Raw genomic sequence first — 16,044 nt, forward strand, 5'->3', positions numbered from 1 at the left:
TCCTAAAGGCAGGCTAAAGCTGCACAAAGAAAATACACTGCTGTAATTAATTATGCTGAGAACATGTTATTTCCTTATTGAAGGCTTATAATGAAGTTAAAATGCCTCAGATTTTTTTCTTCAAATAGTTTTTACTGTGCCATAAGAGTTTAAAGCTAAAACTACAAACTTCTGTACCTATAGAAAGAAGATCTTTTGAACTAATGCAGTTTTCTCTTCTTTGTTTTTTGGTCCCTGCTCCATCCTTTTCTATGACGACACAAATTTTGGATTTTACAATGTCAGTTTTATGAGACTTAGGTCAAGAGATATTCCTCATCAATTCTGAGACAAAAAGCACATGGGCAGAACTCTGCTCTCTGTTATTCTGAATGTATTTCAGTGTAACTCCACTGACAATGGATTAACACAGCAGAATTTGAGCCAAGATCTTTTGTTCCAGAGCAATCTCTATTGTTATCATTAACATGCTGCTGTTGACTCCTTCCAGATCATGAATCGTAGAAAGGGGTAAAAATTCACCCTGGTACAGGGTATCCATGCAATACATACTGCATCAGCTAAGGGCTTGTCTACCTTAGGAATTTGTGTATTGTTGTGGCAGCACTGGTGCAAGCTCCCATGATAATGTGCTGCAGTGCTGTAAAGTGGAACATGCACTGATTTGACTTTGACTTACCCCAGTTCTATCTTACTGAAGGAAGCCCCATTTGATACCAATGCAGTACATCAATACTCTGCCCTGGCGGATCGTGGCCTGGACGTGGCTTGAGTGTTCCCATAATCCTGAGAGCAATGCAGTCAGGAGTCTTGCATTCCTGGTAGGGTCACCCAACGCGTCAAGGTGAAAGGTGAGGTTCCAGATGACCAGCGATCCGACCCTCCACCCCCACATCCTCAATGGCAGAGCAAGAGGATGGAAAGAATTTCTCTCAATGGTTGTGAAAGCTGCAGCAGGATGGCAGTCTCCCATCATCTTGGGTTTCCTTGCCATTGGATTAAGATCTTCATCCTGTCAAGGACCTTGTGCACCCTGGTATGCAATGGTGTCTCCACATTAAAAGAAATCATGCACAAATGTCTTCCATATTCATGAAGAAGTCCTATGGTGATCAGCGAGTGGCAATGGGAGGAGGCAGCGATGACCAGAAGCTCCTAATCATGGACTGGCATGCAAGCAGCGGCTGTTAGAAGGCTGTTTTTGCATTTGGACAGGAGTGCAATTCAGCAGCTGCAACTGAGCTGCTCTTTTTAGGACCCACTGCACATCCCACATGGGGAGGGAGCAACAAAAGGTGCCCTAAACGTACTCTGCCTCGCCTACCCCAACTGGATAACCATGTTCAGAGGGATTAGCTAACTGCGCTCAAAACTGAATTAAATTTAGAACCTGGAACATTCAAACCCTGATGGACAACCCAAATAGTAACCAGCCAGAACACAGAACAGTGATTGTGGCAAGAGAACTCAGGATATAGGACATCAAAATTGCTGCACTGAGCAAGACCCAACATGTAGGAAAGGGACAGCTAAAGGAACAAGGTGGTGGTGGTGACACCTTTTTCCAGACAGGAGCGGGCGATGATAAATGACAAATCTACAGTACTGGTTTCACCATCAAAAGCAAAATAATAAATTAACTCTCAGAACTACCAGTTAGCAACAATGAATGACTCATGACTCTCTGCCTTACACTTGCCAAGAACCAGCATGCAACACTCATCAAAGCATCACTCCAACTCTTAATGCTGATGATGAAACCAAAAGTGGTATTCTATGCCAACCTTGACCAAATTCTCTCCTCCATCTCCAAAGAGGACAAGTTTATACTCCTTGCTGATTTTAACACAAGAGTTGGACATGACTTGGAACTTTGGAATTGCACGATCAGAAAGGAAAAAGTGTGGGCAAGACCAATTCCAATGGAATTCTTCTAACCAAATGCACAGAACACGAACTCTATATTCCAAAGAAGCAAAAGAACAAGTACAAAACATCACGGGAAAAAACCCTATCCAAGCATTGGCAGCTGATCGACTAGGTTATTGTCTGTGCTCATGACTGTGAAGATGTCGTATCATCAAAGCGATGACTTGTGCTGACGATTGTTGGACAGACCATCGCCTCATCCACTCCATTACTTCCATCAAACTTGCTTCAAAACAACGATTGCAGAAGAAACCAGCCAGATGAAAGATCAACATTGAGAGTCAAGGACCCAACCAAACCTGGCCTTTTCTGGCTGTGCCTCACCGAGAAACTCTGTACATGGCCTTTATCAATCTCATAAAAGCATCTGACTCCATCAACCATGAGGCTCTGTGGCAAACTCTCTCAAATTTGGATGCCTGCCAAAATTTGTTACCATCCTCTGACTCCTCCACGACAACATATTTGTGATGGTCGTCAGCAATGGATCCAAAATGAACCCATTGTGAGTTAAGAGAGAAGTAGAGCAAGGCTGTGTCATTGCTCCAACCCTCTTCACCATCTTCTTTGGTGTAATCCTCCTCCTCATCGCTGACAAGCTTCCCTCCAGACTTGACATCCAATACAGATGGCAAGCTCTTTAACCTCAATCATCTCCAGTCCAAGCCAGACTATTACTAAATCAGTCACTGAACTCCAATATGTAGACAACTGTGCTTTGTACTCCCACTCGGAAGAAGATCTTCAAAAAACAGCTGAGGCCTACAATCAACTAGGCTTCACACTCAACACCAAGAAAACTAAAGTTCTCCGTCAACAGGCTCCAAATCCCCAAGATCCTGCTCCCGCAATCAAGCCCAACAAAGCGACCCTGGAGAATGTTGAGCACTTCTCCTGCCTCAGCAGCTGTTGCCGAAAGTTGACACTGACAAGGAGATTCAACGCCGATTCCAATGCACCAGTGCAGCTTTCAGACACTGGAGAAAACATGTCTGAAGATTATGACATCAAGAACCAAACCAAGCTTCTCATGTATCTGGCTGTTGTTATCCCTGCTCTCCTGTACGATGCCAAAACCTGGGTTGCATGCAGAAGGCGTCTCAAGGCTCTTGAACAATACCATCAACTGTGCCTCCACAAGATCTTCCGAATCAAGTCAGATGACTGATGCACCAACATCAGCGTTGTGTGCCAAGCCAAAACTTCCAGCTTGGAAGCTATGATCACCTACCACCAACTCTGTTGGGCTGGTCATGTTCTCGAATACCAGACAAATTGATTCCCGAAGCAAGTCATTTTCTCACAGTTGAGCCATGGCCAGCAGATGAGGGGAGGGCAAAAAAGCACTTCAATGACACCCTCAAAGCCAACATGAAGAAGTGCAACATCGATATAAATTTATGGGAAATCCAAGCCTCTGACTGATTAAAATGGAGAAGGACCTTGTGGCAAGGATTCCACCATTTCAAGACCCCAGGGAGACAACAAGCAACAGAGAAACAGGAAAGGAATGAATGTGCCGCAGCCCAACTCAACAGTCCATATCCACCCCTTCCACCAGGAAATGTCTGCCCCAACTGTGATAAGATCTGTGGATGCCAGATGGGTCTCATTATCAACCTGCAGATCCACTAGCATAACTGGCTATCATTTCTTAGAAGACAATCATTCTCAAACTCTGAGGGATCACTTGCTAACTACATCTACACGGTGGGGGTTGCACCAGTGTGGCTACATCTGTGCAGAGATCCCTAAGGTAGACAAGCCTTCCAATTCATGGTTGATCGTACCAGAAGGGTGAAGAGCAAAAATGCTTCAAACATTCCCATCAGCAGAATCTTACTTCATGATGAATAAATATTAATAACTTTGAAGACACAGCCACAGACAGATCTGAACGGAGAGCAATCATCAATAAAGGTTGCAAACACTTTGAGGAAAACAGACACAAAAAACTGATTCAAAAAAGGGTCAAGTTTCATGCCAAGTCTTCAGTGAGAACCTGCACGTTCCTGTGTTATATCTGTTTGCAGTCTTGCTCCTTATGGACCAGACTATACAGCCACATGAGAATACACGTGATGTCATGACGTCATTGACTGATATGACAGACAGTGATACTAGTAATTACACCTCAATTTGTGATGTAGACATATATTTAGTTACCATTAAAGTTCCAGTTACAAATTAGACCACACTAAAGTCCTACCTACATTTAAGAAATTTGCACTGGCATAAGTTAGTCTGCTGCAACCCCCTAATGTGGACGTAGTGCATCAATGTAGTCTGGTGTTTATACTAGTGAAAGTTAATTCAGTAAATTGCAATCACATCAATGTAATTATACTGGTAAAAATTTCTCACACATAGAAAGGAGCTAAGGGAAGAGACTTATTGGCTCTTAGCCATATGTCATTAAACAGTAAAACATTGGTCAAGCTCTTAAAGCCATGATATAGCTAGAATTGTGTGTAATGCACTTAGTACATTAATAGCATTACAAAAAAAAAAAAGACACCCTTTTACGTATTCACATGCGTAGGAAAAGACATAAGTGTACTGATGTTATAGCATATACAATAATAAAATTTGGGAAGACACTTCCATTCTAAACATCTTTCAGTTGCTCATAATGGTCTAAAAAGTATTTCCTTTTCAGTTTAAACTCCATATTTGGGCTCAGGCCAAAAGTTACCATGTTTGTATATTTCCAATAGGCAAATGTAATTTTTGTGGTCAATTATAAATAATACAAGAGAGGAATTTGGAAAAAACCTGGTTTCTTCAAACTTACTTGTCACCAAAACAATGAGCCTCAACTTAACCTACGAGAAAAAGTTGTGGAACTTTATTTTTTTAAAATTAAAAAAAAATGTTTATTTACAAATGCATTGCCTCTTGGCCTGCCAGCTAAATTCTGCATCCTCGGTGTAGTGGATAGAAACTTTCATTTACTTAAAATATCATCTGCAGCTTTGACAATTATAAGAGATACTAATAGTGTAGAAGACCACTGTTTTCCTACTGATCGGAGAACAATTATCTGAAATGGCAAAGGCTGCCTTAGACAAATAGTAGAAAAACATTTGACATTAGCCAAGCCTACTGAAGGTGTTACACAGAATTCTCCCTTTTATTTTAGCCCTGAAAACTTGCTCAGATTTATGTGGCCACTAAACCTCACAGTTTGTTTTCACCAATTCAGTTCTAACACATTTTGGCCCAGATCCACAGTTGGGCTAAGTTGCCATAGTGACAGTGATTTTAATTAAGCTCTGCTGATTTACAGCAGCTGCATCTGGCCCTTCACATTTAAATTTTGATTGTGTGTTTTGGTCTCTGTTAAAATCTCCACTAAACACCAAGATAGGCTGAAGCTGGTTCAAGTATAAATTTTTTTAATTACAATATTGGTAAATATTTGGCCAATATTTCATTTAATTTTATTGCACCTATGAGTATATGTTTACAGAATGCACCAATTAGTGAAAAGATCATTAGAAGGATTTCCCTCAAAAGGACTTCCTCAGTCCTACATAATTAGCTCATAATCTTAACAGGATATAAACATACATAAAACATAAGGTTATAATTCAAAGTAGACAACAAAAGTAGCCCTAAAACATCCCTGTTTTTCAGTAAAAGTGAAAAGACCCAACATTCTGGTTATACTGGACCTCTCAATCTTTTGTTAAAGATTTATTATGGGTTGTTATGTTTGCAAATATGATGTTCTTTAGGTGTCTGGACCTGCCCTTGAATGGTTCTGGACAGACCCAGATCAGTCAGTGGACAATTTGATTAGAAGGTTTCTGAATTCCCATTTGATTTGATAGGCAGCATTCCCCAAAGGATCTGGCCTATTGAATGCAGTGTTGTTGTAGCTGTGTTGGGCTTACTGAAGTCATTCATCATACGTAGTGACATCAGTTGTAAATATGAGGTAGTTTCCCCAGTACTCTGATATACAATTGTATATTCCCATGCTCCATGGACCCTGCAAGTTCGGTCTTGGCCATGAAGGATTGTGTAGATGACAGGAGCATCTGGATCCATCAGAGCTTCTTTCACCGTCCTGTCAGAGCAAACTTTTGCTAGTAGATAGAAATTGTCAATTTGCATGCCTGCTTATTCAGAGAGTCTTAGGGCTCATAGTCACGTGCAGCTGCACCACTGTAGCACTTTAGTGAAGACGCTTCTATGCCAATACAAGAGCTTCTCCCGTCGGTGTAGTTAATCCACTGCCCCAAGAGGTGGTAGCTATGTTGCCGGGAGAAGCTCTCTCCTCGCCATAGCACTGTTGACACGGAGAGGCTAGGTCCGTTATAACTACATGGCTCAGGGGTGAGGATTTTTCACACCCTTGAGCGACATAGTTATACCAATATATGTCTGTAGTATAGACCTGGCTTAAGTCACCTTAAAAATCTTGGTGCTACTTTAACCGTGAGCTTTCATAAAAAGACGTGACATACACAAAGGGTTTGGTTTTGTTTGTTTTGATTATGTAGTCTCAGCCCTTTTTTAAAATCACACATTGACCTCTCCGCACACAAGCTATGATTATTGCAATTACCTCAGCAGAGCTTATCTGCTAGTTGAAGCTTTTTCAGAAGGCAGCAACATAGCTGAGCAACCCCAGCCCACTTACCTCCAGCATAACCTTAGCAGTCCTGTATATGAAGGGGAGGAACTACCATATAGAGCCACTCAGACTGAGCCCCAGCAGCATTCCTTCTCAAAGCAACTGTCCCTTCCTTAAGCAACCAAGGTTGTCCCACATTTCCCATCTCCATCTAACCATTAGGAGCCCTAGCCATTTCAGTAGCACCCACTCAGAGTACCAGGAGTAGCTGCCACTCCAAAACATAATCTAGTCAAGACATTCAACTGGAGCAGTTTCCCAGTCAGCCCATTGGCCCCCAGGACCAGTCCAGGCAACAAGTAGTGTCCCTAAATGGCCCCCTCAAGGATTGAACTCACAACCCTGGGTTTAGCAGGCCAACGCTCAAACCACTGAGCTATCCCTCCCCATCTTGGTCTTCATGTGTTTACATAAGGCTGCAATTACTAAACTGATATATCACTATATTTCTAAGAGATTGCTTACACTGAAATTGAGAATGAAAGCGGTATAAATCCATCTGCTGATTTTCATGTTAATATTCAGAATACTTTTCTAGGTCAGATCAGAGCCTTGGGAAGAAAGCGAAATACAGAAGGAAGCTTGCAGATGGACTGCATTTTCTTTCCTAAGAGAATTTACCTGTAATTTTTTTGTTCTACATGGTATGTTTTAAGTTTTTGCTTCTTTCCCACTTTATCAGACAAAGGCAAAGTGTCTCTACTCCAAAAGTGATACCTTCACAAAGCCTTGCTGGGGGAAGAGGAGAGACTTTATGGAGAGTTCCATTGGTAAGTTTAATGGACCTCCTACTTCAAACCCTGCAATAGAAAAGTAACAGAATTGGTAGATTTTAACAGGATCTCCTTTTCTAAAATATCTTTGAATTAGAATTAATCTTTCATGTCTAGATGTCAGAGCCACATTCCAATTAAGGCCCGGTCTACACTCAAAACTTAAGTCAATGTAGCTACAGCACTTCAGGGTGTAACAAATCCAAACCAGATTACCACTGCTATGCGGACCTCCACCCCATGTAGGTACAGTTAAGTCGACAGAATAATGCTCCCATTGACTTAGCTACGGTTGCTTGGGGATGTAGAATTACTGTAACACCAAAAAAACCCTTCTGTCACTGTAGTCTGTGTCTACACTATGGCACTGTAACTTTGTTGCTATAGCATAGACAGCCTATGACTTGAGTAATCTATGTACTTAAGGCAGCAGAATCCTATGGAGTTGATCTAGAGCACCACACGAAGAGTTTTATTTGCCAACATTCGTGTGTCTTTTCCTTTTTTTTTTTTTTTTTTTTTTTTTTTTTACACAAGTCTGTTAATAGTAAGGAGAGGTAGGCTATATAGAAGATTCTGGGCCCTTGGGATTGATATGGCATTCTGCAGCTGCCTACCTAGAGGAATGGGAGACCTAGAGCAAACCAGTGCATTGGGTTCAGAAGTCATGCATATTAAAAAAGCCACGAATGTGGGCAGGGAGTAGAACTCTCAGCCACAGAAAGGTTTCTACATGTTTATTTTTTGTGAGGTGGGTAGTACTAAAGTGTCTGGGGCCGGAGGAAAAACAGATTTGTGAGTTAGAGGTAGATGAGCCTGGGCTTCTTTTTCTATCTCAGGAAAGTTGAGACATGTAACCACATTCTCTATGTCTGGACTGGTAATTATACCAGTATCAGAATTCCCCAGGATGGAAATATGACCTGTTACGGCCCTTACTGCTACAAGGAGGTATGTAGACTCTTAAATTGATATAAGGCTACTTTCCCTTGCCCATTCCCCCTAGTTGGGCTCACATTTTGGTATTAGGTCCAGTAAACAGCCCTCTCTTTTTTCAGGGGAAAACTATCCCACCCCACCCAAAGGTATTAGGCTGTCCAAGTTCTGCTCCCAATTGTCTCTTGCATAGAGCAGGAATGAATGGAAGCAGATCTAGAAAAGAATTCTAGCTGTCTACCTCAAGAATATTGAGCAGCTGCATTTTCACTAAGAGCAAACTGTGCTGTACAATTTTCAGTTCCTAGGTAGCTGAATGCATTTTGCTCACCCCCACTGTAGGCAATCCCAGAATCTGTATAAAGTTTAATACCTAGCTGCATGAGATTGTGAGCAGGAGCTAGAAATCTCCCCCGGGACCCAGGACTAAGATTATATTTAAAGCAAGGATATACTTCTGCTCATTCACAGTAGTCACTTAGAAGGCAGCCCCACACTCTACATCCAGAGGTGAGCCAGTAGAACTGCTATGGCTTGTAAATGAATCTTTAAGAACCCATGGGGAGACTATGACTTGGAGATGCAGTCTGACAAGGCACAGCTGTTGAACAAGCAGCATATGCCAATCAGCATCCCTGAGTCTCCAAGAATGCTTGAATAATTTCCAACGCAATGCTGGACTTCATTTCATGTTGGCAGAAAGCAATAAACTGGTTTAGTCTTTTCAAAACCATGACAACACCCATTGGCTAAGAAATGGATGCGAGTCTTTATTCATTTCTGGAGAGTAATATCACCTTTATTTTAGAGGACATTATAGTCTATTAGTCAATGATAGCCAATCTCCAGGAAACAGAACAAGTGATTTTAGGGGCAGATGGGGATGTTTGAGTTTCTCAAGTTACCACATGTAACAGATCTTACCCAACAATCTAAAGAAATAAGGTTCCACTGCTGTTGAAAAAGCAGTAGGTGGCCTCACTGAAACTAAGATTCTGTGTAGCAGAGACTGGAACCCTTGCTTCTGCAGCTAGCCATTTTGGTCTGTAAAACCCCTTTTTTGTTAGTCATTTTACAAACAAAAACTTTGGCCAGACTCCCTTGTACTGGTCAGTTTACCCCTTCTTTCTTGGTGCAGTTGTGCTCCAAAATCTGTTCTTTCATGTTTGAAACAAGTTGGGTTTCTAGCTCTCATGGTTGTGAAAATTACGCTTGATAATTGTTTTCAAAGTTAACTGAACATAAGGCTAGACAGCATGAAAGAATAAGAGGCCTGAATGGCTCTTTTCTCTAGTAAGTAACTTATGAAACCTTTAAAAAAAAATCACAATTTAAATAGCCTTATTTCACAGATGATCTAAGCACACCATGTTATGTTTATCGCACAATCCTCAAGTGCCTGGGTTGCCACAGCAGCAGTGTATCTTCATCTTGGACTTCCTCATGGAGTTGTAAAAACCTAGTTACGGTGAAGGTTCAACAAGGCCTCTGGAAAGGAGTAAAGAGTGTCTTATATTCGCTCTTTCCTCTCCCCAAGTACCAGTAGAAGCTTTGATATCTAGGTACAAAATTGTGACCTAAAAGAGACAGTGGGAAAAGGTAAGCTTGAAGTTTTTCCCAAGACAGTTATAGCAACATTTGCATTTATACCTGATTTTAAGTATTTATAGGTGTTAAGGAAAATAATTAGTAATGGCACTGCCATGACTCAAAACGATTACAATGCATTTGTTTATCACATGGAGCCCTTTGATGGTAGTTTATAAAATTCTTCCAGTGACCTTTTATTGAGTTATTTAGGGACACAATATGAGCTGTAAGAACCTCCAGCTTAACTAATTTTAATACTCAAAAGCCCAGCAGATGGAGCAGTATGTCATTAATATAAACTCCCAGAAACTTTGAGTCATATGGAGAAAGGAATACATCATTGCAAAAAAAAAAAAAGGCAAATAATGAGTATATACTGTAGGAGCTTTTCAATCGGCCATTTTCACTTTTTGGTAAGAATGGTTACTTCACCTTAAAGGATGAGTAGCTTCCAAAGTGACATGGCCGAGTAGGATTTTCAGGACTGTTGGCAGTTAGGTAAACAGTGGAGCCTAAAAATCCCAACCTTGAGATGTTTTGTACAGAGAATCATTTTGGCTGAAGCTGATTTATATAAAATTTTGCACTCACTGCCTTTATCAGAAGACTTGATCAGCATTCACAGCTCACTGAAGTCATAGTAGTTCAGAAGTTTTGAAAATAGCGCCCAAACTAGTTGCCTAAAACACAAAGTCAGTGGGTACAAATAGAACAAGTTCTCCTGAATCCAAAATCCACTCTATCACCTATAAAGACTGTCTTAATGCAGGACCATATGCAAGCTTTCAGCCTGCTTGGGATTTTGACAACCTCAAACACACTGTAAGCATGCACCACCAAAAAACTTTTGTGGCAATCATAATTATAACATAAAAAGATAAACCTTCAAACCAGAATAGTGTATATTGAAAGTGAAAACATTCAGCAGAGCGCTGAACCCTCCGCTGTCAATACCATCTTTTTAGACTTAACGAAAGGAATCTTGTTTTTTTGGCACTCTTTGCTTGTGTATTAGCAGTAAAGAATTTGTACTTTAGGAGTTATCTAACTGGCTGTAGATTGTGACTCATTCCATTCTGGTGCTAAGTAAATGTATTACATATATATCACTTGAAACACTAGTCTTAGTTCATTTTTCTTTATGTATAGTAAAGATGCAATCAAAGCGGGGAGGGGGGGGGCTGAAGCTCCCTTAAGAAAGTTCTCAGATAACCTTATGATCACAACAAAAGATCTTCATTTGTGCCCCAATCTCCACCATGGTCTCCCTTAGCTGTCTTTCACTGTATTGGACATACTTGCAGATAAAGTTTCTTTTGAACCACTTACCACATCCAATGGATCTATGAAATCAAGTCTTTCAGCTATCTGTGGTCTTAAGAAATGGTGATTTCTTCAGTACCAGGTTGGATCCACTGTGATTAATAATTTCCAATGTTGGCAATTGAGTAGGAATACCAGAGAACATGAAGAGATTTCTAGCTTTAGATGTTCTAACATTAAAATGGGGAGATAGTATCTGAATTAAGACTTTCCTCATTACATAAAGACTAGAACATTTTTAAACAGGTTTCTAATCACCAGAAAAGTTAGAGGATCATATTTTAACCTACCACTCTAGGTTTTTCAATTTCCCTTGTTTCCTGACAAGCTTTTAAAGACTAAAAGCCTAAGTTATTCACTTGTTTTTTTGCTTCTCATATTCAAAATAACTGACATCAAACCCCCTTTGATCATTATACAGATTTATAGGATTTGGGACATCTGACTAGTATTTGTTTAGAGCCTAATCTAAAACCCACTGAAAGGTGAATGCCCTTTATAGATTTATGCCCATCATGCAAGTTATTGTACCAGTTTAACACAAACTGCGTTGTCAATTTCTTCCTTCAAGATGTCAACACTTCAACACTGACAAAGCTCTGACCCATACTGATTTGATATTTTCTGTTATGCCATGATGACATAGTGGATTAATTGGTAGTTGTATTAGAGAAAAGTAATTTAGAATATTTAAGTCTTACACTAATTTTTCCCTATTCAATTTAAGCCTGTGAATTGTAAATTAGCTTCAGACCATAGGAGCTACTTCCATTATTATATGCACCATCCTTGACTTAAATCTTAGAGCTGGCTGGGAAACTCAATTTCACTTCTGCAAAAAGTTGAGATTCTAGAAAAAAGCTTCATCCCGATAGACAAAAGCCTAACTCTCAAAAGTTCTATGGCGAGAAGTGAAATTCTGCAATATTTAGTCTTAGAAACACCACAGAAATGTTCCTGCTATGAGAATGTTTCAGTATTTCCAGAACAAAAGATATGCTCCCTGGCTCTCATGGAGAAGTTGCCAAGGAGCTAGGCAGGTAAACTGGCAGCAAACGAGGCAGGTTTCCATCCTAAGTTTAGTTGAAATTGACATGTTCCCATGGAAATGCACTGTAAAGTCACACTCTGAACACAGTTCAGGCAGTACTGTCTGGCACATCCCATGAGTGGGAATCACTGAACACCTGAACTTCTCAGTTTCAACTAACTGGCATTGACCAACAAAAAATGTCAGAAAACTTCTGATTGACTAAAATATACAGCCAATCTTGATTCTGCATAATGCTTCCTCACTCTAACATACCGAATCCAGCTTCAATTTGTAGGTGCCTTTGCACATGAATAACTCAGGTAGATTGAGGACCAAGGCATTTTTTCTTCCTGTGGCTGTAAGAGTGACCTCACTACTCTTCTCTTCCTAATCAGGTCACTTCATAGCCTTCTGGCTTGATTTTCTGCTCAAGTTAGATGGCACTGCTCTTACAGCAATCAAGAGTTTGCGGAACCTCATACAATGAATAGATTATGCATCCTTCTAAATTTAACAAACTAATCTGACCTGCATAACACAAGCTAGAAACTTCACCCATGAATTCCTGCAACAAGCCCATAGCTTGTTTGAAGAGGAGTACATTGTACCTGGGAGAGGAGGTAGTAAATATATCAAATGGACACTCAAGCAATAAAGACATCTGAGCAACATCTGTTTCACATCTCACGAACGTTATGTGACCACATTGTCGTACCTCTCAATCTTAAATTGCAATGCTCAAACATTGTATTTTAAAAAATTCACCTGATCCCAAAAGAACTGATATAGATACACCCTGTAGAAATGGGAAAGAGCTACAAAAATCCCATTACTGAACTAGTAATAGGTCCATGCTTAGTCACCAATGACCTTTTCTCAAATATGCTTTCTGGAATATTAGGCAAACTAGACAGAAGTGCAATTGTGATTTCAAATACTATTTTAAAACCAGAACAAACCATGTACCAAACTACATATTCAAATATTTTATAAAAGTTAAGGTTTAACATTTATTTTACATCTAGCTTTCCATATCCATGTGGAGACAAGGAATTAGAATGCACATAAACTATAAGCAGTGCAAAAAGTGGTGCCAGAGAGAAATCACAGATGCACAAACTGATAGCACAGGACTAGGAAAAAAATGAAGCTATGAACAGTAAGAATGGAGACAAAAAATAAGAAAATCCATGGAAGAAGATGGCAGGAAAGAAAAGAGCAGGATGATTAATAATGCCCTTGTTGCTGCAGAGGAAATAAACTAATGGCACAAGACAGTGTTTCTTGTCAAATAAAAAAATCCAATAGCAATGACTCTTTATTCATTCACGTTTAGTCACCTGAAATAAATGTCTGTTGTATTAAAATATTCATTAATGTAAATGGCAGCATGGTAGAACAAGTCTTTCAATGGATAACAAACATCCCACATAGTAAAGTCACTTCAACACAGCCTCATGACAACTCCCACATCAAAACAGTACTTTATTTTGCATTTTTTGCCCCGTTATTACTCCCACAATAAGATCTTTCAGCTATCACATGTACAAGGTGAAGAAAAGCTTCTGTTAGCAAACAGGGTGCATCTGGAAATGCCTCCACAATACACCACTTCAGATCTGCTGGGTTCCAAGTCCATCCCTGAACTCTGGGCTCCCAGTACCAAGTATAGCACACTAAGGCTACACTACTAGGTTAGCTTATTAATTCTGCATACATCAGGCTGATCAATGTGTCAGCCTGCAACAGACCAAGTATTATAACTGAAAATGGCAAAAAAGAGATTCACTCTATTGAACTTTACATCATTATCTGATGTCAAACAATGAGGCAAATCCCAATGGTATATACAAAAACCAGCTTTGCTTTTACAAAAGATTGTTTCCCATATTGATTAATCCAGGCAGCTAACTCATTGGTTTATGCAACTTTATTGAAGAAAATAAATCAGTTACTAACAGAGCTATTAGTTGATCACTCATCCATTGACAACTTGCTTCATTTATTCAGTGCTATATTAAACAGTGTTCTGGAAGATAGATTAACTAATAGCTCCAAGCCTCCTAACAAAATTTAAATGAATTACAAAAATGTTCTGAGACCCTATTTTGGAATACAAGGGATGTTTGACTTCCAAATTTTCATTCTCTGTAAAACAAGAACTGGTCATTCTTTTATTGACATGCATAAGATACATCACATTTTCTGTTCTGATGCTATAGATTCTGTACCAATTCTTCAGCCATGTCAGTTATGAGCATAAGCATATAATAAAACCTCAAATCTCTAACACTGGAAGGTTTAAAACAGGATGGATGTTGCTACTGCAATGTTACTTCCTTTGATGTAAGAAAACTGAACATCCACCTCCCCTCCCCTCAGGTGATATCTTCAGTATCTGTTAGAGCAGTGAGGAATGGTTTTAGTCTCATAACCAAGTTAGAATGAAGACATTGGCCACATAATACACATGCTCCTTTTAAAAAAATTTCTGAATGTTGGGCAATTGTTCTTGTGTAACTACTTTATGGATTCTAAAAGCAGTTATTGTCCAAAGCTGGAAAAACTAAAGTCTTCTCAGATGAGCATGTGCATGAATGGAAGGAGGTAAACAAAAAATAAAAAAGATGAGGTCTGATAGGGGAGCAGCCGGATAAGAAAATCAAAAAAGGAACAGTAATTTAAAGTTTATTCCAGCTATAATGCAGGTTATTCTGACTTTAAGGTATCATCACATGGCATACTTCTGAGTCCATTCCCGAGATATTCTGTTGTATCTGTTAATAAAGGAGGAAACACATTAAACAGGTCCAGTTAAACCACAAAGTGGTATTTAATATACTATTTTTAGAAGAAAGTTTTCAGTAATTTCTTACTGAAGAAATTCACTGCTGCTTCTTTCAACTGGCTGTTCCAGTTCTTTCTATACTTTCATATGTGGTCTTTTATTGAAGAAAAACAAGTCTTACTAGAAAGTTTTCAAGAAACTTAGAACAAAAGCCTACATTTTGAGACTATTTGAAACACACACTTAGATTGCACAGAAGATAGGTAAGTTGCTAGAAGCATGTTATGAAACAGATTATTGCACCGGGGAAGGGGGGGGGGGAGGGAGAGAGGAGTAAAAAGGGTTGAAAATTAAAAATTCACTTTTTTGCTAGATATATCAGGTTGTTTGGAGCCTGGTTTTAGAACCAAGTCTAAAGAATACTGCATGCCATGATTAGAGATGATATACTGAACCCTACAGTCAATTATGTTATTGGTGGATTTTCAGTTATGTCCTGACAATTTCAGTTGGAGAATGATGCAAGACCCCATTTTTCACACTAGCATACTGCCCAGGCACAGAAGTTTTGACTGAAAAATAATGAATGAATTCCAGCCAGCGTTTGCTTTTAGAAAGGGATATTAAAATAGGCCATGAACTTTTTGTACAACACACTAGTCTACAGGAATTGGGCAGATACAATTAGTTTACTTAACAGCATGCTTGTCAGTATTAAGTTAATTTCCAACTATACAAGCATAAAGAAAAAAACCCCCAAAACAGTACTTTTTTTAGCATATTAAATTTTGCCTGTGCACACAGTCTGAATCTGGACCACCTAGATTTTTATTTACAACATGGTGGTTTGACTACACAGACCAGTTCCCTCCTCCCCAGTCTCTACAAAATTTGGTTCAGTACTTACCAGGACAGAGGTATAAGACATCTCAGAACCTCAACAATTCAAATAAAATCAGTTTCTTACTACCACTATATTTGTTTTGCCATGCAAGAATATTATCTGTTTGTGAGATATAGTAATTGG

General features: G+C 39.5%; 1 protein-coding gene across 1 annotated transcript in view; it reads right to left on the reverse strand.

Annotated features, from left to right (window-relative positions):
• Window positions 1–13,687: 13,687 nt before the first annotated feature.
• Window positions 13,688–16,044, reverse strand: part of UBE2D3 (ubiquitin conjugating enzyme E2 D3) — a 29,245-nt gene continuing 26,888 nt past the window's right edge. The window contains exon 7 of the mRNA XM_084627526.1: window positions 13,688–15,006. Within this exon, the coding sequence (XP_084483652.1) occupies window positions 14,961–15,006 (46 nt within the window). The 3' untranslated portion in view covers window positions 13,688–14,960. The remainder of the gene's footprint in view (window positions 15,007–16,044) is intronic.

The sequence above is a fragment of the Lepidochelys olivacea genome (assembly GCF_965140295.1).
Source record: "Lepidochelys olivacea isolate rLepOli2 genome assembly, chromosome: 4".
NCBI classification, from domain to species: domain Eukaryota; kingdom Metazoa; phylum Chordata; order Testudines; family Cheloniidae; genus Lepidochelys; species Lepidochelys olivacea.